The 23,856-nt window shown below is 30.4% G+C and overlaps 2 protein-coding genes across 2 annotated transcripts; one reads left to right on the plus strand and one right to left on the minus strand.

The window, feature by feature from the left end:
- The first annotated feature begins 381 nt into the window (after nucleotides 1-381).
- Nucleotides 382-5,926, plus strand: LOC114423283 (protein HGH1 homolog). Its single transcript, XM_028389980.1, has 9 exons — nucleotides 382-510; nucleotides 801-923; nucleotides 1,003-1,200; nucleotides 1,833-1,911; nucleotides 2,302-2,447; nucleotides 2,954-3,067; nucleotides 3,445-3,576; nucleotides 5,288-5,401; nucleotides 5,514-5,926. The coding sequence occupies exons 1-9, from the start codon at nucleotides 457-459 to the stop codon at nucleotides 5,562-5,564; spliced, it is 1,011 nt and encodes a 336-aa protein (XP_028245781.1). The 5' UTR covers nucleotides 382-456; the 3' UTR covers nucleotides 5,565-5,926.
- A 13,915-nt stretch (nucleotides 5,927-19,841) lies between these two features.
- On the minus strand, nucleotides 19,842-22,064 carry LOC114424436 (protein PHYTOCHROME KINASE SUBSTRATE 1-like). Its single transcript, XM_028391286.1, has one exon. The coding sequence runs from the start codon at nucleotides 21,783-21,785 to the stop codon at nucleotides 20,184-20,186; it is 1,602 nt and encodes a 533-aa protein (XP_028247087.1). The 5' UTR covers nucleotides 21,786-22,064; the 3' UTR covers nucleotides 19,842-20,183.
- Nucleotides 22,065-23,856: the final 1,792 nt, after the last annotated feature.

Consider the following 23,856-nt stretch of genomic DNA (forward strand, 5'->3'; position numbering starts at 1 on the left):
ATATATATATATATATATATATATATATATATATATATATATATATATATATATATAATCGTCGTTATATGTAAATGGTTGGACAATTTATATATATATATATTTTTTGTTTTTAATGTATTTTTGTTTTCAAAACATTTAAATATTTAATTTTATTATTTTTCCTCTCACTTTTTCATTTACTAAAATGCCGTGTATTACACGGTTCCAATGCTAGTTTTTAATAGAAGCTTTTTTCTTATAATTTCTTAACAAGTGCCTTTAGCATTACCCTTTAAAAAATTCCTAGAGGATATTGTGAAATTAAATAATTAATAAATCAAAGAATTATCACAGAAAGAAAAAAAAAAAAAAGGGCAAAACGGTGTCGTATAAAAGTCTAACAAAAAGCAACTACAATGACTTATTTTGTGTTAACAAAGCCGGCGGCAACAGAGTAGAGAAGAGTGGGCAAGAATGGCGACGGAGATGGAAGAACTCGTCTCCTTTCTTTCTTCCACGTCGCCTCAGGTAATAAACTCTCCAATTCTTCTTCGCTTTCACTTTTTTTTTGTTTGATTTTATTTTCATAAACTCTTACCATCAAGCTCGCGACTACATCAATTGGTGTGAGATTATTCTAATTTAATTCAAAGTTTGAGTTTTGGTATGCAATTACGTTAAATACTCGGAGAAAAAACTTTAATTTTATCCGATTCGAATAAGATTCACTTGAACATAATTCTGTAGTGTATACCCAAAAAATTTCAGAAACTCTTCTATTTATGCCCATTATTCACACGTGCGGCTTCTCGTTTCAGATCACAAAAGCCGCCGTTGACATAGTCCGCGGCTTAACCGGCTCCATGGAGGGCTTGCAGTCCCTGGCAAATTACTCAAACGCCCTCTTACCCGCTTTGTCTCGCCTCTTAACGTTACCCAAGGTAACACACATACATGCTACTATTGATTCGATACCGCCACCACTTCTACTTATGCTAAAACGGCATGGCGTTTTTGCAGGAGGTTTCGGAGGCTGCTGCGGAGGCGCTGGTGAACCTGTCGCAGAATTCGAGCCTCGCGGAAGCGATGGTTGGAATTGGTCTGGTCAAAACGACGATGGATGTTCTGTACAAGCCCGAGTGTAGCATTGCTCGCTTGCTTGTCATGCTGTTGGTCAACCTCACTCAACTCGAAGCTGGTGCTGCTTCCTTGCTTCAGGTGCGTGTGATTTTATTCAATTAAATAAATATATTTAAAGTGTACTCTGGCATCCAATCACAAACCCGCATGTATGATAAGTTTGTTTGACTTTATATATAAAAAGTAATCACAATGATGATTTCTAATTGGTTGACAGAGTTAAACTACTTTATGCGTAAGTTAATTTGTAGAAGTTTTCTTATATTGGTTTCTCCAAAAGCTAATTTTTAACTTATGCATAAGTTAATTTTAGCTTACTTTTTTCATTTTATCTTCTTATTTTATTCTCCTATAATTACTTCTGGAGAAGTTTATCCAAATAGACACTAAGAGCGGTTGAAGTCTTAAAGAAGGTGTCTTAGGTCTTGTTTGAATAAATTACTTCGCAAGGAGAGAATAAGAAAAGAAAAAGTGAATTAAACTTCTCCTGTAAGTTAAAATCAATTTATGCATTTTAACTTTTATAGAAGTTTTCTCATCTAATTTCTCTAAAAACTGAAGTGCATCGATTGATTTTAACTTATGAGAGTTCAATTCATTTTACCTTCTTGTTTTTTTTTTCTCCTATAAGTGTTTATGGAGAAATTTATCAAAACAGGACCTTAATCGTTATATAGTGTTGTTAATGGGATATTTTTTGTGATTGTCAGACTGAAGATGAGAAGGTGCATGGTTTATATGTTATGAAGCTTGTGAGATCATTTTGTAGAACCTCCCATGAGAGTAATGGTGAGTTCTTCTCAACTTAGTATAATAGTTATGCTTAATTTTGTAGAAGCACTCTTTACATCTGTGTGTGCGTGTTTTCTGTACCACTGTAAGTTTTCCATGCCTTGTGTGTCTGTAGATAATGGTTTTTAGCCCAGTGGATCCTGTGACATGTTATTGAATTCTGAACAGTTTTCTCTATGGACTGAAACACCTGTATTGGAGAGTTCAGATTCAAAGACATGGTTTCTTTATGAAATAACTATATAATAAATATAGGGAGACACAAAACTTGGCTGTTCAAAGCTTGATTATTTTATTTTTGAAAATTTTCTGCACCTTTTAGATGGTTGTTGTGATTGCTGACAATTCTCTCCTAATGCTGATTCAGCGAAAGTGTTTTTTTACCAGATGATGCTTTTGAACATGTTGGTTCAATACTTGTTAACATCTCAAAACAGCGGAAAGGGAGGGAGCTTCTACTTGACCCTAAGCGGGGTCTCTTAAAGCAGATAATCAGACAGTTTGATTCCAACAGTTCATTGAGAAAGAAAGGGGTATGTGCAATAAATGCACTCTAAACGATTTCTGTTTCCCAGCCTTGGGTAATGTTTGAACTGTTTTATTTTTAATACCATTGGTAAGTACTTTATATTCATTTTAATCTGATTTTTAAACTACTTTTGAAAGAAGTGGTCAATGGATGATTTAGTTGCATCCTCAAGAGTTCTTTTCTGATGAGCTGATGCTCAATTAAGCATACATTACAGGCACATGGACTGATGCTGCTTTTGAAGTTGGTATTAGTTAATAAACTTTTTTGCCCTAAAACAGTATTCTTATAACTGAGTATAACCTATCCTTGGTATTGTTTGGTTCTTGTTGAATTTCCACTTTACGGAACTGTTTATGTAATTATGGTAACAGTAACATTGATTTTTGTGATTATTTTCAGTTACTATTTCTAAAGGCTAAGCCAACATGGGCAGCTCTTTACTAGTCAATTTTTATTGCATGCAACTTTTCTCATCTGAAAATTGTTGCAATATTTTATTGCTTGCAGGTCTCTGGAACTATTCGCAATTGTTGTTTTGAAGCTGAGAATCAGCTACAAAATTTGCTTTTGGTATCAGAGTTTCTCTGGCCTGCATTACTTCTTCCTGTAGCTAGCAACAAGGTTACATGCTTTACTTTTTCTGACCTCGTAGCATTCTTCTGCATATTGAGGAACAGATTTTCTCCAACGCCATCCACTTTATTTTTAACTACTTGACAAAGTGAAGCTAAACTATTTTCAATTTAGTAACATCAGTAGTTTACCTGAGCCTGACATCTATCATTGCATCATGAGTAACTTCTTTGATGTGTATAAAGATTATATTAGTTTGTCCATCTAATATTTTTGAGGTCAATTATGGAAGGCAATCATAAGCTCAATTTATTAAAATCATTTTATATATTTTATTGTTCTTGGAACTTACAGCTTCAGAATGTAATCTTGAGTACTGAAGTTTGTTTTGTGTCAATTGCATTGATTAATTAATTTTTATGCAGATCTACAGGGAGCAAGACAGATTGAAAATGCCACTTGAACTTGGGACTGCACTCTCGATTGAACGTGAACCAGTTAATGATCCAGAAATTCGTATTCAGGCATTGGAAGCCATATACTTGATCATATTACAGGTAAATTTGAAAGTTTTGCTTCTTTTCTTTTGGCTCGTTTCGAGTGGTTTTTAGTCTTGAGTTTCAAAATTTTTAAAAATAAGAATCAGTTTTTAGTTTTAGTTTCAAAAGAATTATAAACAAGTTTTTAAAATATAATTTCAAAATTAGTTTAAAAGTGTTTGTGTGGTGGTGATGACAATGGTGATGTCATCAGTAACAACAGCTATAGAGATATCAGTGATTGTCGTGGTGACGGTGGCAGTGGCGGCAGCGGTGGTGGCCATGACAATGTTGTGGTGGCAGCCAATGGTGGCGATGTTGGTGTTGTTGGTGGTGATGGAGGTGGTATTAGCTGTGGTTAGTGACGGATCCAAAAATATTATGTTGTGGGGGCAATACTTATATTATAAATTAATTTTTTATATTGAATTCCATATTACAAGAACAATTTATAATTACACTTGTGTATTACATTAAGAGGGTTTTAAAAGTTTGTGGGGACAATTGTCCCCATTGTGTCTCAAGTGGATTTGTCCCTATAGTGGCGGTGACGAAGGTGGTATTAGTGGAGGTGATGGTGGTGTCAACAGCAATGATGATGATAGTGCCGGTGATGGGGTGGTGGTGGTAGCAAATGGTTGCAGTGTGGTGGTGACAATGACAATGGTAGTGATGGTGACAGTGTTGGCGGTCGCAGTGGTGGTGGCAACAAAAGGTGTCATTATCAAATGTGGGAAATGTTTATTTTTTTATACAAAACTCTAAATTCACAACTTTGTTTTGTTTTGAAAATGAGTGTAAAAATGTTTCGAAAATGATTTAAAAACTATTTCAGCTCCATTTTTGTCAAGCACGTTTTGTTTTGAAAATTACATTTGAAACCCAAAAACCAAAAACTTGCAATCACCCCAAACGGACCCTTAATTATATTTTATTTTTCTTTTTCCTTTGTTACCTATTAATTAGATCAGACTAGATTTGGATAGAAATGTGTTTTGAAATCTGGCAAGTACATTATCGGAATTAAATAGTGTAACTCAGTGCTCAAACAATATTAGCAGGAAAGTTACAATTATCTTTTTGTCTTTTTGGTATATTACTTGTTTTATGAATCTATTACAAACCCAGAATTGTGTCAAATCTACTTCATATCATATATATAAGTCTACTATAAGAATCTCTCTTTCTCCCCTTATCCTGCCTTGGGATTAGTGTTGGAGATGATTACTTTTATCCTTAGCAAGAGGGAGCTTGATAAATGGCTGCACCTGCAAAGAGTTTTTGGCTTAATTGGTAGGAATTTAAATGTTCCCACTGTACATTGTTATTGATTTGTTTTGGATTAGGAGATCAAAGATTTTATCTGAATCTTGGCGTAGGAAACATGTATGTTACACGTTTTGACCAATGTAATGTAATATGTATAACTGTATAACAAACTGATCTTAATATTCTTTTTGAAACTTCTATCAATCGTCGTTTCATCAATGATTAATACAACTTGATTAAGATGCTTTCTGTATGTTGTATCAATATGTTATATGTTATAATGCAATAATTTATTGCTGGATTTTATTAATCCATTTTTTTCACACGGCTATTTACCCTATCAAGTAATATATGGCTTTGACTTTCTTGTCAACTGGTCCAGTTTTCATGTATTTCAATGCTGAGATATATTGCTTCTCAATGCATCAAATTTATGCTATGAGCTTTCATTGTTTTGCAGGAGGCAGGTCGAAGAGCCTTTTGGTCTGTAAATGGACCTAGAATAGTACAAATCGGTTACGAAGACGAGGAAGATCCAAAGGTGATGGAAGCATATGAGCAACTGGGATCCTTGGTAAACACATGTTTTATTATCAGTGTTGTCTTCTTGAATCTCCTCCCCCATCTTTCTCTTTTAAATATATAGCTAAATAATCTGCATATTTTTGAATCCATGTTTTGATCAGTTGGTTCACAGTAGCAGTGCAGAGGAACCACCCAGTGATACCACAAAGTAGTTATTTTGTATTACCATCAATTGACCCTGCAATATCTCTCCATAAGAACTCTGTAATACTTATGAGGGTCATTCATTCCAAGTCAAATTTCCATTTTGAGGTTAGAATTACCAATTTTAGAAATATGTAAATTATGCGGCTCGGAGTAGTTAGTCAAAATTATTTATACACATGGCAGAATGAGTGAAAGATGTTCTCTTGATGCAAAAGTTCAGTTTGCTTCTTTAGTTTCTGTATTTGGAATTTTGAATTCTCTAAACTGCAGGTACAATATTTCACTTTGGAGAATCCCGTTTCTTATGTAGCCTGTTTTCTTTGGATTATTAGTAATCATTCATTTGGCTGGTAAACGCCACTGATAATTCCCAGCACCTGTGTCATTAGTGTGCATTTGGTTGGAGTATTTGAGAATTTTAAAGAATTTAAAATTTAAGAATTTTAATTGCTTTAATTGAAATTTTTATTTTTTAAATTCTTTTGTTTGAATAAATAATGAAATTCATTCATTTTTAAGATTATGTTTGGATAAAGTAACGAAGTTATTTCATTTATAAAATTTATTGTTTTAATAAAAGAAAAAAAATTCATATTGTAAATTTTGTATTTGGACAGGAAAAAAAAAGATAGAAGAGGAGAGAACGCGTGAAAAAGAAAGTCTTCCATACACTGATAAACACCACACTAGTACGTCACATTTGCGCATAGCCACTTAGAGAATGACACCTGAGTAAAATTAAAAATTAAAAATTAAAAACTCATTATGTAATCTAAAACTAAAAGAACGTGAGTGTGACATCCTCCTCTCTTAATTTTTAGATAAACTAAAAGATATGGAGATAAGAAAGAAGAAAAGAGAAGAGAGATTTTTTTAAGAAAATTTTGATTTAAGGATAAAGTTTTAAATTCTTAATTTTCAATTAATTAATTATTAAGTTTTCCTGTTAAAATTCTTAAATTTTGAATTTCATTAACAAAATATATAAAACAGCAAATTTTAGTCTAATTTTAAATTCTTCTCAAATTTTCTTTTCCCTCTTTAAAATATTTTATTCAAACACATGCATCCTTAATGACTACCAGAGTATCATTGTAAACTCATCTCCCTTCGTATACCAAATGTGATTTACATATTTTTATAGATACAAAGTCTATGGTAGATAATACCAAAACAAAAGTCTGGTAGATATGTGGGATTTATTTTTGTTTTTAAGAAATTATTTATATTAAAAATATTTTAGATTAAATTAAAAAATTAAATACTTTTTTAAAAATGAGAAATATCAGTTTAAATTGGCCTTTTACAAGAATTAACAAAAATATAAAAAATTGTTTTTAGTTTTATTGAAATATGTGATTTTAGTATATTTTATTACTTATTTTATCATTTTTTTATTTGTATTCTTTAATCTCTTACTAATTGTGTAAGGAAATCTAAAATTGACAAAATAATAATTAACGCTCCATTATGTTCTCCTTTAAAATTTCAATTTTTTATATAAAAAATGAATGCTCGAGAAAAGGAGAAATAAAAAATAAAATATTTATTATATCTCTTAATTATCATAATCTTAAAACATACTATAAAAGAAATGTAAATGGTATTTGAATGTTTTTTTAACCTCTGTTATTTAATACTTTGATATTTCTCTTATTGACAAATGTAAATAAAGAATTATAATTATGAAAATGATAATTTGTTATATTAAACTTTTAAAATAAGATATAAATAGAAACAAAATTTGTTCTAGAACAATAGACAAACAAACGAAAAAAATCAACAAAATGAGATGAAAAACATTGGTATATGTCATGAAATTGACAATTTATCTTGTGTTGTGTGTGTAATAGTGCAGTAGAAATTAATCCCAATTAATCTCACAACAGTATATTTATGCATGGGACAATAGAGTTTGCATCAGAGTTCACAGAGTTGCTTGCTCCAAATGTGTTATGCGATTTAATTGTTCCATTAGGCCTTAGGTGATAATGGAATATTTAATAGGATTGTTTAAGTAACAATGTTTCAATCTCTATATTCGATAAATAATTTTCGTTCCGTTACCAAGAGAAGGAATTTATACATCAGGATTTTATATGCAACTAGGTGAGAAACCACATCTCAAATCCTTCATACACATGCTGCTCTCCCTCGTTCTCATTGCAATCTTCTATTAAAAAACAAAATTTCCGTGTCCGTATATGAATACATCAAAAGCATATTGTGACCCATATCATATCAAGTGCCTACAAACAAAACTCAATTTGACAACAACCCAAGATGCTAATTGAACAAGTCGACATAAAAAATGTATTGTTATGGTTCACAACCGACAAAACCAGCAAACAGAACAACACACCCACACCCAGCAAACATTCAAAAGCTAATAACATAAAAGAAATTGAATCAAAACAAAGATAAGGGATAGAAGATGAACACAAGTAATTACGTGCTTCAATCACAAAGAACCTATATCCACAGGAAGGAAGTGAATCTAATATACCATGGTGCAAGAGTTACAAAGATCTTTATGTACAAATAAAATATTGCTTGATTCTTTGGTTATTGAGATAACAACATCAAGGATCCCCAAGTTTCACTCTATCTCTCTCAGACACCTCGATCTTCCTCTCTTTCATTATGATTACATAAGGAAATACTCATGTTCATATAACACTCAAGAAAACAAGCTATCAAAGAAAAACTACCAAATCAGAAAAAGTAAAAAAAGGTACTTGTTGGCCACCAAAATTAACTTATCAGAAAACTGTCCCTAAGTAACTTGACAGCTTGCAAACTATTAGAGACACATGTTCTCATGTATTGATGTTAAACTCAAATGCTTATCATCTACAGTAGAATAATAACAACAATAACCCTGATTTATTAAAAATATGCTAACCGTGAGGACTACATGTTTAAGATTAAGATGCCTCAATAAAAAATAAAGGCATTTACAGCTTTTAGTTGACTTGGAGAATATGACAATAAAAATACATGACAACACACAACAAGCAGCTCACAATGCTAAAAGGGGTGAAAATGAAAATGGATTTAAAATTAGATGACTATAGTGAAAATTAGATGACTATGTGCTTAAAGGGGGTGAGAAAAAAAAACAAGATGGTTGAATTTGTTAAATATTTTGACAAGTAAAATTTACTTTGTTAATCTCTTGAGGGTTACACTACTACAAAAGGTTGTTTTTACGATGTTTCTAAGGCGGTTATGAAGGACCATCTTAGAAAAAACGCGGTAGCATTTTTGTAATTCAGGGGCCAAATATTCAAATTTAGGATGCACATTCTAAGGCGGTTATAAATAACCGTCTTAGAATGTAAAGGTCAAATAAGTCAACGACGGGTAACAGAATAGACCGTCTTTGTATTTTGGCTAATATTTCCGTTTTCCGCGTGCACCCCTTGAATGTAGTTGCGAACATTTTCCAAGCCCAACCAGTCTACCCCGCTGTGTCCTAGCTGAAACCCCAAACACTCTACCTCGCCCCAAAAAGCAGTAAACCGTGAACCTTGTGGACCTCGCGCCATGAAGATTGTTGGTGTGGAGCTCGCGCATTGAAGATTCCTCATACTACATTTATTTCATATCCTCAAATATCAAGCAAATGTAGCATTTAAATAAGAAATGCAATATGCTTTGTTAATGCTGTTTCAATTGATTTTTTCAATTTTGGTTTTTGTGGTTTGGATTTTTAATCATAGGTGAAAATGGTCACTGGTGATAATGTCAAAACTGCAAAAGCAATTGTTGTGGAATGTGGAATACTTAATTCATACGCTGATGCTACAGAGCCAAACATCATGAAATTCTGGTTACGTTATCTCATTTTTCTCTTTATTTTAAAGGTTTCAACTATCATTCCAATGCAGATGTTTTGGTTGTAATGCAGTAAACTAGCTTTTATTCTTTTTTTGTAATTCTATACATTTTGGAATATAGGTTTCAACTATCATTCCAATGCAGATGTTGTAACAATGAATATCATGATCACGATGCAAACAACAAAACAAAAAAGTGCCTACAAATTACATTGAAGATTAGACATCTTTAACTAACAACTCTTAAGCAACAACTTAATAACCACTTATTAGCAACCAATAAAATTGTATCCCACTAAATAATGTCAGCTACAAGATTAACAAAAGAATACACTCACTTCTAAAAGAAAAAAAGAAGGAGAAACTGAAATAATTTTTTTTGTAAGTTAAAATTAGCTTATGCATAAGCTAATATGTAGAAATTATCTCTTATTAACTCTTCTAAAAGTTGATTTTAACTTATGCATAAGCTAACTATGGGAGAAACATTTTTCATTTTTCTCAAATGGAACCTTAGGTGAGAAACACTTGTCTTCTCCATCTTATCTCTTTTTAATGTTTAATTTCAACTCATTTATCCATTTCTAAATTCGTTTAACACAAATAAAAAGAAAATGAACAGTTAAACCCTAATTCCATATTATCCATATAGGTTGAACTCAACATATCATAAACATAGAAAAGAAAAAAAAATCATAATCAAAAGCAAAAGCAAACTTGTACTATAGTAAAGCTAGGACAAATCAAATCTAGTGGAAATTAGAAGAAACCAACTTTGTTGAACTCACTATGATGATTATATGATTAAAGTTTTCAACTTTCTTAATTTTTTGGCATATGTAATTAAAGAATATAAAAAGGCAAACCTTTAGCTGCTACAAATGCTGGTACAGCTAGGAGCTAATTTATAGTGATTCAATCAATCACAATGATATACAATACCATTCACCACCTCTACACCAAACAAGTACACCACATAGAATGAACACATGCTAATTCATAGACAATTTTTCCTTAGTTCATATTCATCTCATTATAGTTACAAGTTAAAACATCCTAGCATTAACTTAATTACCTCTTCTCCTCAGAGTGAAGGTGTATGGATATAAACTTCCCGTCAACACCGTCCAAAAACAAAGCAACAATCCAACAAATAGCTCAATCACCACCTACATTAATCATCATTCCCATAAACATATATACATATAGATACACCATAACTGGAAAATGCATCTAGTTTCAATTAATGCCTAATGAATGGCACCTGCATCCAGTTTCAGAAAATGCCGGCGGTGATGGAGTTACAATGCCACAAAAGGTTGCAAATCAGAGTGCCAAAGTGTTATAGTGAGAGTGATGAAAGTGAGAGGTTTCAAAGTTACTGAACTTCAAGGTTTTTGGCACCAAACAATGATTAAAACTTAAAAGATCTCACAACATCGATTTTTTTTATAAAAAAACCGATGCTAACGAAGTAACCTCAACATTGGTTTTTCAAAAAACCGATGTTGAGTTTTCTCTACGTTCTTCAGTAACATCGATTTTTGGTAAAACCAATGTTATCAAAACTCATGTTATTTATAAGATTGTCACCGTATTTTTGTTAACATCGATTTTACGTAAAATCGATGTTAACTTAGCGATGTTAAAGCCATTATTTGTAGTAGTGTTTTGTCAAACAACATGATAATGTGATAACATTAGGGATCTTTTGAAAGCTATTGATGAACAATTCACTACAACTAACAAGTCCCTTAGCAGTGCACCTTTAGAATGCAGTTTTCATCCATGAAACTCACTGGGATATGAGGTGTGATGGTCACATTATGCACATAAGGGATATAGTGGCTAAACATAAAAGGTTTGGTGTAACACTTAGATATTTGTTTTCCTATATTAAATAAATATAAGATATATTGTGAAAATGTTTTTAATAATAAATAAATAAATGTTATTTTGGAAAAATAAATGGGTTTATGTTAATAAAAAAAAGTTTTATTAGAATGTGTTTTATGAGTTAACTTTTGGGTTTTGTCTCATGGATCAAACTTTTTCTTGTGATTCTTAGTTAGTATATGTTCAGTCATTACCAATGAGAGAACATGACAAATTTTCCTCGTTTTAAAAAAAAAGCTTGAAACTTAAATCTCTACCTTTCTCTCTCTAGATTTTGGTGCAACTGTAGAGTCAATGAAAGGATCATTGCATGAAATTTCATTGCTAGAGTTGTGAATTGGAATCAGAAGGAGTGTTTCTTCTCTATGTTTCTCTATTAACAATTTACTAATTCCAAATTTGATTACCAAGAACCCTAAATGACGCAAAAAGTGGAAAAATACAAAATTGTAATCTCACTCCTCTAATACCTAAATAGAAGAGAAACACAGAGAAGAGACACTCCTTCTGACTCTAGCTCACAGCTCCAGTGGCAAAATTTTGTGTGATGATCATTTCATCATTGACTCTACAATGGCACCAAAATCCAAAGAGAGAAAGGAAGAGGTTTAGGTTTCAAGCTCTTTTGGAAAAAGAGGAAAAAAAATGTTTTGTCCTATATTGGCAATTACTTAACGCACTAATTAAGGGTTGGAGGAAAAAAGCTTATGAGTCATGAGAGAAAGCTTAAAACTTAACTCATAAAACACATTCTAATTTTTTTTAAATAAACTCATTTTATCTTTCCACAATAGTAATTTAAAATAATATTTATTTATTTAATTATTAGAAAAAAAATTCAATTTATCATATATTTATTTAATGTAGGAAAACAAATATCAAGGTGTTACATTTGGAGCTTATCATGTTAGAATCTTTTTTGGTACACTACATTTATGCATCCTATCTCACTGGTATGTCATTTTCAAGATCTCTAACAACACACATAAATATAAGTGATCAATTAATGAATTACTGATCCTATGTGTTCAATAGGAGGAAATATTGATAATGCAAAAGGGTGAGAGGCTGAACTTGACTACTTCTGGAAAGAATAAGAGTAAGCCAATATTAAGGACAAGATTCTTGCTCAGCAAGTCATAAAAAAAGACTCAGTGTTTTCTTTTATAAAAAGGAGGCACACTTGAAGAAAACTACATAAAGTTGGAAAATTGACTTGAAAAGAAAGATACTCTTTTGGTATTTATTTGTTTTGAATCTAATATGGTTAGTGTCAATAATGACACATGGTGGGTTGATTTTAATTCAATAATCCATTTTTACCCAAAAAAATCATGTTTCTAATACCTTGTAGGATATGAATATCGAAGAAAACCAGTGGAAAATGAAAATTAATTTCTTAGAAAAACATGGAACATAGAATTTTTCTTATTTTTCTTCTAAACTTAAAATAAAACTACTACTTAAATCAAATTTCACGTCCCAATGGCTTCCACATGTGAACTCGTATTTACTCTTGAATAAATGTATTGTTCATTTCCCACGAGATTTTTTCAATTTTTCATAGCATACAAGGTATTAGAAACATGAATTATTGAATTAAAATCAATCCATCGTGTGTCAAAATTAGCACTAAGCATACTAGATTCATAAAAAACAAATGTAAAATATCTTTATTGTCAACTCAGTTCTTAAACTTTATACAATCTTTCTTCATGTGTGCTTTCTTGCATAAGAAACACTTTAATTCTTTCCTTATTACATGCTACTCAATAATCTTTCCCTTATAATTGGTCTGATTATTATTACTCTTTTCTGAAGTAGTTAAGTTCACTTTTTCACCCTCTTCCATTATTGATATTTTCTCTTCTTGAACACACATGGTTAGTAACTCATAAGTTGACCACTTATATTTATGTATGTTGTAAGAGATCTTGAAACAATGAGATAGGGTGCAAAAATGTAATGTACCAAAAAAGATTCTAATCTGGTAACCCCAAACCTTTCAATTAAGTCACTATATACCTTATGTTTATGATGTGATCACACACTCACCTCTTATTCCAATGAGCTTCAAGAATGAGAATTGCATTGTAAGAGTGTTTGTAAGAGACTTGTGAGATGTAGTAAATTGTTCATCACTATAGCCTTCAGGAGATTATTAACATTATTATGTTGTTCGACAGAACCTTAGATACTAGTAGATATCTTGGTCTTTGTGTAAATCATAGAGGTGATTAGCCCCGTCACTTTTCATAAAGATCAACATCTAGAGTGTTGGTTTGATTAATATTTGTTGGTTCATTCTTCCTAATAACATAATATATGTCTATCTAATCTAAATGAAGAAGAATTTTGTCTATCTAGTCTAAATGAAGAATTTTTCTTTCCTTCCAGACATTATAATTATCACCTCATAATTAGGGATTACCACACTTAATATCTAGTCCAGAATTTCATACTCGTTATTCATAATTTGAGACCAAAATGTCATGGTTACCAATATAAATTATGCTTTACTTTATGAATCTAAAAACATAAAACTTTGGATTAAAGTTTTATTCAATTAGACTCATTATATATTTTATAACAAAATTATCAAATTATGTTCCTTTTCTTGATTCCTATTGCTAGATGAATATGTGTTCATCCAAGAAAAGATGGGACACAAACGATTATATATACAAAGAGTGATTGATGCATAACACACATTGAGAAAAAAAATATAAGAAAACAAATTAAGGAGATTTTGACATATATAAAGAAGGCTCTATGAGGTATTGACGAGTTGAATAGATTGTTGGGTTTGTTGTTTGATGAAGAGGATGAGAGGAAAACTAAAAATGACATTTTAGATTTAGTTAAGATGGATATCTCAAGGTAAATAACATCTACCGCAGTGTCCTATCTTTATTTTTCTTTCCCTATTGTCCATACTTAGTTAGATTTTTAATAAAGAATTTGAGGAATTGGCTATCTACAGCAGTGTCATTTTCACTCTCTTATTGCTGACTTCAGTCAGTTCAGTGGTTATTGGTGATATTTTGCGTTTCTGCCTGCTAAGATCGTGATTCTTTTATTTCCAAAATATTCCATTGTTGTTGCTTACTGTGTGTCTCGTTGATTCTATTTTTGAGAAAGTTTAACTCGTGTCCAAACAATGGTTATGAATAAGATAGATTTTCCCGTAACGAATAAAAAATTCGTAAAAGACAATTTTTTCTTATTAAATTATAATTTTAGTCTTTTTTAAAAAATTTGTGATTATGATCCTTATAAAATTTTATTATAACATTTAATCTCTTAATTTTTAAACTTGTGTAATTTTGATTCTTTTATCAATTTTTCTATCTTGACTGTTATATTATTGACGTTGACGGTCTATTTTGATGACTTATTTCTAATATGTGTGATTATGGTTTATTTTAATTAAATTAAGTAAAAATAATAATAAAAGAAATTGTGTTAAATTGAAGAGATTTGACAGCTCAAGAACTCCCCCCTCACCACGCTTAGCTTTATCCATTCATTTGTTATCATCTTCATCATTTTCTTTTTCGTCTCCGCTGATGAAGCTTCCAAAATCTTCATCTTCTGCATGGATTAACGTGTTTCCTGGCTTACTTAGTTGGTGTCGCAAATGATATTGGAATTCCTTTAACTTTATTAAAAAATGATTTTGACTTAATTAATTAAAATTAAACAATAACCATGTTTTTATTTTAATAAACTCATCTTCAACGTTCCAAGTCATCTTGATAGACAGTCAACACCAATAATACAACAGTCAACGCATAAAAATAAAAATTAACGGAAGGATGAAAATCATAAAATTTAAAAATTAAGAAAATTAGATATTGCGATAAAATTTTAGAAAATTAAAATCAGAAATTTAAAGAACGAGAGAATCAAAATTACAATTTATTTATTTTTATCTTGGAACCCACACCTAATAATGATTCAATGACATGATGTATGCATTTATCATTTGTATTCTAGTGCACCCTATTATTGCACATATGGAGTAATATTTGCGTGGGGGTTTATTCACTATGCAGGATGTTATTCTTAGGAACCAAAGAGATGTGTGCATAAAACATTTTAAGTAGACAGTCCACACAAAAATTAGTTTTTTTTTTTATTGATACGAAGGATATTTTTTTAATATGATTTATTTTATATCTAAAATCACAATTTGAACCCAAACTATTTGATTGAATCACATTAGTTTTCAATCTGATTTTAGATAATTTAACAAGAAATAAACAAGTATATGATTATTATGTTTTATATAGAACATGAAACGTACTTTTAATATTTCTTATACATACTTCCAGATTCTCCAAAAAAAATAAATTATTACTATATAAAAAATAAAAAACTTTTTGGCTTCCCAATGGACTAAAGTAGTTTGTTGCTGGATGGATGACGATAATTGGTTATCACGATATACACAATAAGTTAAATAACACTTATAACTGTGGCTCAGGCGGCCAACAAGGCTTATTTTTTAAAAGTTATTTTGTTTTCATAATATATTTTATAGTATTTTTTATTATCTATCTTATCATTTTTTTTATTTTACAATTCTTTTTTCTTCTCTTTTTAATCATTTTGTTAAAGAGATTTTGAAAAACGTATGGGGCATTGGCCCCCTGATTTTTTTTTTCTGAATATTAAAATCAATGTATGAATGTGTGAGTGTGAGTGTAAAAAAAATGAAAGAGTAGGGTGCGCTTAACAAAAATAGTGTAAATACTAATAGCGTGACTATTGCGTAAATAGCTTATGTGCAGGTGTTAAAGGAGAATTTTGATATTAGGTTAAAAAACTATAAATCAATAAATAAGAATTTAACTTTTAGGACTACTGATACTAAATCAAAGGGTTTTTTGTTTTCAAACTAAGTAATTGTTTAGATTTTTAATTTAATAAATAGTGTATTTCTTAGAAATTTATAATAAGAACAAATTTTATAATGGGTACGAAACATGTACTATGGTTATAGTAGTTGATTTTCACAAATATAAGTTTGGTATATAAATATAAAATAACACTTGAATTAACAACACTTACGAATACAATGGTATATTTGTAATAAGACCATATTGTAAAACATGCATACATATATAATTAAAAGTAGAAAAGAATGAGTTATATATATACAGAGAAAGAAGTTATAGAAAGAAAAAAGAAATTATTGAAAGAAGGAGATGTCATATAAAGGATTACTTTACTAGAGAAAAAAAATAGATAAGAAGTACATGTTTTCATAACTGAAAGTCATGAGCGTGATAGAGTTTGGTGTACAAATAATACATTTTTGCCTATTTGTAGAAAATACAAATAACCAGTCTTCCAAATAACATGTGTCTTCAAACATTAGTTGACTCTTTAGATACTTTTAGATGTTATAAAAACATGTATATTCTTGTCCATTTTTTCTCTCTTTACTAGAGTAATAATCCTTTCAATGACATCTTCTTTCAATAACTCTTTCTTCTTTTTCAATAACTCTTTCTTCTTTTTATAACTCATTTTTTTGTCTATAGCTCATTTTTTACTGCTTTTAATTATGCATGTTTTACAATACGGTGTTACTAAAATATACTACTATATTTGTAAATGTTGTTAATCCAAGTGTTATTTTATATGTATACAAAAAGTGCTTACATTTGTGAAAATCAACTACTATACCCATAGTACTCATTTTGTTAGTACTCACTATAAAGTTTGTTCTTATTATATGTTTCTAAGAAATAAGCTTTGTTAAATTAAAAATCTATACGATTGCTAGTTTAAAAACAAAGAACCTTAAAAGTGTTTTGGTTTAGTATTATTAGTCCTAAAAATTAAATTCTTTTTTATTGATTTATAGTTTTCAAACTTAATACCAAAATTCTCAATCAACCGTAGGTGTTTCCTTGTGCGTAAATTACTTATGGGAACTAGGAGAAAATTGTCAATTTGGTTGTTTAAATATCTTTGTTTTTTTATTTAAAGTTGTAAACTATCATATGAATAAGAAAATCTTTTTTTTTTCAGAAATTTTATTTAAATATTATATTTTATTAAATTTTAGTCACTACTTACTATACAATCAATGTTTATCCTTGGCTTTTTTAAATTATAAAATTTATAGTAATTTTATCTTCTTTTTAAAAGAAATTTTATCTTAAGATTATATATTTGTTTTACTTATTATATAATTTTTTTTTATCTCCTGACTTTTTTCTAAATTATAAAATCAATAATAATTTTATATTTTCTGAAAAAAATATGTAAATATTATATTTTTTAATCAAATTTTAGTTATTATACAATTAATTTTTATCGCCTCACATTTTAAATTATAAAATCAATAGTAATTTTAAAAAAAATTATTTGAATATTATATTTGATTAATTCTAGTTATTATATAATTAATAATTATTTTTCTTGAGCTTTGTTAATTTATAACTACTAATCTTTATATGATCAAGTTTACTTATAGAAAACTATTATAATTTTCAAATTCTTGAAGGCCCATCAGCCCAAGACATTATAATTTTTATTGTTATAATTAACGTTTTGGAACATCAATTTATGAATATTTTTCATGATCTATATATTAGATGAATTTTATTTTATTATTGGTCTCTCTTGTCATTTAAGTTTCGGTCTACCTCTAGTGGTGAGAGACCTGACATTGATTTCTTTAGATTAATTTCATACTCGATCTAAATGAAAGAAATTTGTTAAGACATCTCAAGATTGTATCTTAGAATCAAAGGTCTTAATTACAATAGTTGAAAAAAATAGAGTTGTGAAAAACATGAGTAAGGATTTTTTTTAAAAAAATATAAGTGGAAAATAATATTTTTTTAAAAAAAAACTTATATGTGAAGTACATAGTTAAGAAAGTATTTATTTTTATTTAAATTAAATACATTATTATAATTCTTAAAAATTGTAAAATAAAATATTTTATCTTGTATTATTTACAAATAAACTCATTTTAAAATTTATATTTATAAAGTCGTAAAATCATAATCATTTTAGTAATCTCAAGTTTAATTTGCATTTTTTCCTTATAGTTTGAGATTCTCACTGTTCAAATATTACTTCGAATCTGAATCAATTTGAGATGAGATGAATATTTTTTAAATGAGATTAATATGCCAACTTAAGTAGATAAAACTGTTTCAATGTATTCAACAACAAAAAAAAAATCTTTCAATGTGTATTGTTTTATTCATCAAATTCAACTCTTAAGACATGATTTTTCTTTAAAAAAAATCAAGGTCTTTAAAATATTACTTGCCAATAAATATCTACTAGTTAAATTACAGTTTTTTCCAATTCTCTCTCTTCTTAATTATAGCTTCTTCATTATGATCGATAGGTCGTATTCATCTTTTAAGTTGGAACAAATATACCTTTATAAATTTCTTGGCACATGATGAAGATATTAAATTTCTAGAATATGGCCCTGGGACAAACATTAATTTCTTTGGATATTTAATTTTTCAAATTCTGAATTTTTGTCAGGCTAATTTAGCTCCACGAAAGGCTTCTGTAGCAAAATCAAAGACCTTAAATGTCATCACATAGTTAGTCAATTATTCAACATTAATGCACAGATTCCTAAGAAGTTGAACAATTTTTAGCCTTCCAATTTGCAATACATATCTGGTACTACTATCTGGGACATTGACCTATGCCGCTAAAAACATTATTGTAGCTTGCATGGACAGCCTCATTTAAGAGGTGGTTTAGAATTTATTTTAGAAGATAAAATTCATTGGTTCTCATATATAGGTGTCGCTTTCGTTAGTTGCATGTCACTGTAACGACATTCTATTCTTGAATCTTGAAGGTTCTCTATTGAATAGCTGTGTGATCAATAAAGCTCACAATTAATTAGTAGTATTCCCCATATCATCAATGGAAAGAATTAATAGTGAGCATGCAATGTAACACCATCATATAATTCAAATGAGCCCCTAGCATGAATTTTGCATTATTGATTACAAAATAGAAGAAGAAATCACTAGCATATATATACTAGCATATATATAGCTTGTTTCAGTGTAGCAGCTTTAGTGAAGAAGACTGAAGTGCTAAATAAGATAAATGCATATTGTGCCTGTACTTTTTCCATGTAAAATATTTCATTGTATAATTAAAGAGTAATTGTTGAGGATCTCATGTGTTAATTAACTAGTGATATATATAGTCAAAATAATGTATATATATAAAGAATAATCATTTCTGACACATAAGCTAACTTTTTTGAAATTGAGTTATACAAAATTTCAAAGAGTACGTTGCGGGGTTTGCTATAACTTTATGATTTTCTTTTGTTTGTTGGAATTGAATGTACTATTTCAAATATAGCCGACAATTTCACAGTAAGAAATTTGGCAAGGTATACTGTTTTTCTTTTACAGGTGGCCCTTTAGAAAAATATCTTAAAAAGTAAAAAGGAAAAAGTGTTTGCATTTATGCTAAATGAACTTTCTGGACATGATTCTAATCCTAGGATCACCAGATCCAACAAAATGCATAAAAACTTTCACATCCCTTTCTTTTTATGAGACCAAAAGCACGACTACAAAAAACATCCATTTTCTTCATCACTTTCTCTTAACCAGAAACTGCAAAATCGGAATGAAAAAAAAAAATATATGATATCAATCAAAAGCCAACAGAAAAATACAGCAAGATTACTAAAAGGGATATGGTAGTATAGTAGTACACAAGAGACACCTTAACCCTACTTTTGACGTGGGAATTTTAAGCCCATAAGATGCACACTTTGCTTTTTTTCTCTCACTTTTTCCATATACTCAAACTTAACATAATTGAACAAGTTCCAAAACCAAAAAATATCTCAAACTAGTGCTAAATGTAAAGTAGTTTTGAGGCATGTGGTGAGTGAGAGTGCTGCAGTGGTGATGGTGTGGCATAAGCATGATGATGATGTTGTCCATGTTTTGCACCAAAATTTCCCAGTTTTGTCTCTGAAGGAAACCTTGCCACTTGAGAGGAACTATTAGTTCTGCTCCTAAGTTTTGGTGTAGAACTTGGATTCTCATATGTTATATAAGCATCACCAGCAACTCTAACAGATTTGTGGTTCTTGCAACCCAACAACATGCTAGGGCGCCTAATTCTCTGAACTTCTTTGGTGGTAGATTTTGCTTTTCCATTAGCAAATGTTGTTTTAGTTGTTGTTCTTATTGGACTTCTTATGGTTACCTCAGACATCTGTTCTTCACAGTCTGACATAACTGCAGCACTGGCAGTGGCCACACTCCACTCTATGCTAGCCTCACTTGGTGCGTAGCCATTTGTGGGGCTCACACAGCTTGAAGCAGCAGCATCTGATGTTTGCCTTGCAAGAAAAGGGTTGGTTTTGCTCTTTATGCTCTCAATCTCAAACAAGTCTGAACTTGCATCACTAGCAGCATCATTGATGTAGTTTGAGTGATCAATTTCCTCCAATAATAGTCTAGGAGTGCCATCTCTTGATGAGGCCATTGCAAACCTTGTTGTGGTTCTATCAAAGCTCAATGACTTGAGCTTGTTTTTCAGTATTGTTGGGGAGCCAAACACCTCTATTGAGTTTCTTGGCTTCTCAGCTTCTACTACTTCATCTAGTTGTTGTTGTTGCATTTTGGTGACAAGAATATGGTTTTGGTTTCCTGAGGCAGAACTCAAGGGTGAGAATGCCAAGCTGCTTTTTTGCCTATTCCCAAAAGTACCCTCTTGCGTTTGGAAGTAAACATTGTTGATTTTCAAGAGTTCTGCATTAGGCTTGCTTATTTTGATTGAATGGCTAGCATCAAGAGCAGCAATATCCACAAGCTTTCTTCTAGTTTTTTTGTCATGAACTGCACCATAAGTGGCAGGTTTGCTGAAACTGATTTCACCTGCATCAACAGAATCCTTGTCAGAACAAGAGCATTTGAAGCTAAGGCCAGCTAGCACACTCTTGGCTTGATGACCCTTCTTGTTGTTGTCCTTTTTGTTTCTTAAAGAATTCCTCATCATCATTCCACTTTGAAGTAGTGCACTTTGGCTGTTGCAAGTTGTTGATTCAGATCGAATGCTTGGAGTTCCATAAGGAAGTCCGTGCTTTCTAGTTGCTATTATAGCCATTGGTTCATCTCTCTGGCGGTGCAGGTACTTTGGAGTGGCTATGCTGCTGGTGGTAGATCTTGGGGTCTCAACTTCCACATTGAAGTATTTTTCAGCACCAAACACTCCTATTTCTCCATTTTCTTCTTTCTTTTCTAGCTTTTGAAGAGGGGACTTCAAAGGGTTAAGCTTTTGGCTTGGTTCACCAAGCCTTCCTACAATAGTGGTCCCTTCATTGTTGCCATTCAAATATGGAGAGAAAGTGGCATCATAGAGGTGATTATTGTTGCTGTCATCATAGTTGAAAGTATGCAACTGATGATAGAAGTTGCTGTTGGTTGTGGATGATATGGTATTAACCATAGTTGAAGGAAATCAAATTTGTTGGTAAAAGCCAAAAGAGAAAAATATAGCCAAATTGGAGATAGCTAGGTTAATAGAATAGGCAAGAGGAACAAATTATAGGCAAAATAAAAATGAAGGAAAAGACCAACAACACATGGGAATAAAACAATTGATGATTAAGTGAAAGTTAGCATAAAAAGGGCTTAAAAAATATGGAACAATTCCCTAGGTGCTTGAGGATCAAGGTTGAGAGAGGAAAAGAAAATGGATGAAAAGCGATAGTGTGAGATGAAGGGTTGAATATGCAAAATGGATGCCTTTCCAATTTAGGAGTGGCTCTATTTGTAGGAAAGTGGAATATGCAAAATGTCACGTAGTAGGGTCATGTGTTAGTAGCTGACCTGTCACTTCAGCCATAGTTTTCACGCGGAAATTACTTTCAATTCAGACACAACTATTTTTTTATTGGAGAAAAAAGAATATATATATATATATATATATATATATATATATATATATATATATAAAGGGATTGGAAGAGAAAAGAATGTTAAGATAAGTATCTAACTGAGAGAAATAAAATAAATATTATAAGAAATATTTTGTGGATTATAATTAGTTTAGTTCGTTAAATAACATAGAAAGCAAATAATATTAATTAACATCTAGGAGGCTATTTGTTTTCATGGAAAATCATTTTTATTTTTAAAGAAATAGCTTTCAAAAAATTTAGTGCGCTAAATATTTTCAAAATAATCAAACAAAAAAATCAAATTTCTGATTATATTGAGAAATATTTTATTTTGCTAAAAATGTATAATTGTAGCTAATTTTCAAATTAAATAAAAAAAATACTTTCAACAATTATAATCAAACAAAAATATCTTTCACTTTAATATAATTTTAAAAACTAAATAACTTTCCAAACATAATTAAAAAAAATTAAGTTTAAACAAATAAGTCTTTTATTTCTTATAAAAATTATACTATTTTTATTCATAATTTTAATAATAAATTTTAGAATTTATTTTTTATTTTCCTATCATATTATTTATCTTATTTTATACTTCCCTTCGTTTTCTATTTATCTTAACTGTAAAAAAAAATCTGTTAAAAAAACTGTAAAACAAATTATACAAAATTAAAGTTTCGTTGAAGTAGGATATTTCTCTTCTTAATGATTTGTCTCTTTACGGGAGAAAATAAGGATAACAACTAATGAATAGAAACTGATCAATACCCACTCTGATCACCTAATTTGTACTCCCATCACCTTAATTGTACTGATTTTTCCTTTTCGTTGTTGGAAAATAGTGCAAGGCTGTAAGGGATTACTTCATTCTACATGTTTTTCAAGGACATTTTTTTTATCATCATAGCCAATCTTACTCAAAACAGATAAAACTATTATAAATAAAAAAACTTCATTTCAAAACCATCAACTAAGGATCCGTTTAGAGTGCTTTTTAGTTTTGAGTTTCAAAATTTTAAAAATTAATATTCAATTTTTAGTTTGTTTCAAAAAATAATTAAACCAAATCTAAAAAATATGATTAATTTTAAATAAACTCATTTTAAAAGTTTCTTATCATATTAAAATTAGTTTAAAAGTATTTTTAGATAGTGATGATAAGTGTAATGATGGTAATGTCAGTAGCAACGATAGAAATATAAGTGGTGATCACAATTGTAGTGACATTGGTGGTGGTGGTGATTCAGGAGGTGGTGCAATGACAATATAGTGGTGACAACATTGATGGTGGTTGAGGTGGTATTAGTGGTAATGATGGTGGTGACGACAGTGACCATGGTGAGGTGGTGGTGGTAGTGTGGTGGTGTGGTAGTGATGGAGGTGGTATTATTAGTGGTGGTGACAATGACGGCGATAATGACATTGATGCCGATGGTGGTGGTGGTGGTGGCACTAAGTAATGTTGGTATGGTTGTGACGACATTGATGATGATTGTAATGGCGATGACAATAATGATGACAAAGGTAGTGGTGATAATGATTCGTGACACTAATGGTTGTGGTAGTGAAAGCAATGTTGGTGGCGATGGTGGTGGTAGTGATGTTAGTAGTCATGGT

The sequence above is a fragment of the Glycine soja genome, chromosome 8, assembly GCF_004193775.1.
Source record: "Glycine soja cultivar W05 chromosome 8, ASM419377v2, whole genome shotgun sequence".
NCBI classification, from domain to species: Eukaryota; Viridiplantae; Streptophyta; class Magnoliopsida; order Fabales; family Fabaceae; genus Glycine; species Glycine soja.

What these genes read in the sequence shown, in the direction of transcription:
- LOC114423283 (XM_028389980.1), top strand. Translation starts at nt 457, where the DNA reads ATGGCGACGGAGATGGAAGAACTCGTCTCCTTTCTTTCTTCCACGTCG. An exon ending in AACCTCCCATGAGAGTAATG is followed by an intron (nt 1,912 to 2,301) that starts GTGAGTTCTTCT and finishes TTTTTTTACCAG; the next exon opens with ATGATGCTTTTGAACATGTT. An exon ending in GTTCATTGAGAAAGAAAGGG is followed by an intron (nt 2,448 to 2,953) that starts GTATGTGCAATA and finishes TATTGCTTGCAG; the next exon opens with GTCTCTGGAACTATTCGCAA.
- LOC114424436 (XM_028391286.1), bottom strand. Translation starts at nt 21,785, where the DNA reads ATGGTTAATACCATATCATCCACAACCAACAGCAACTTCTATCATCAG.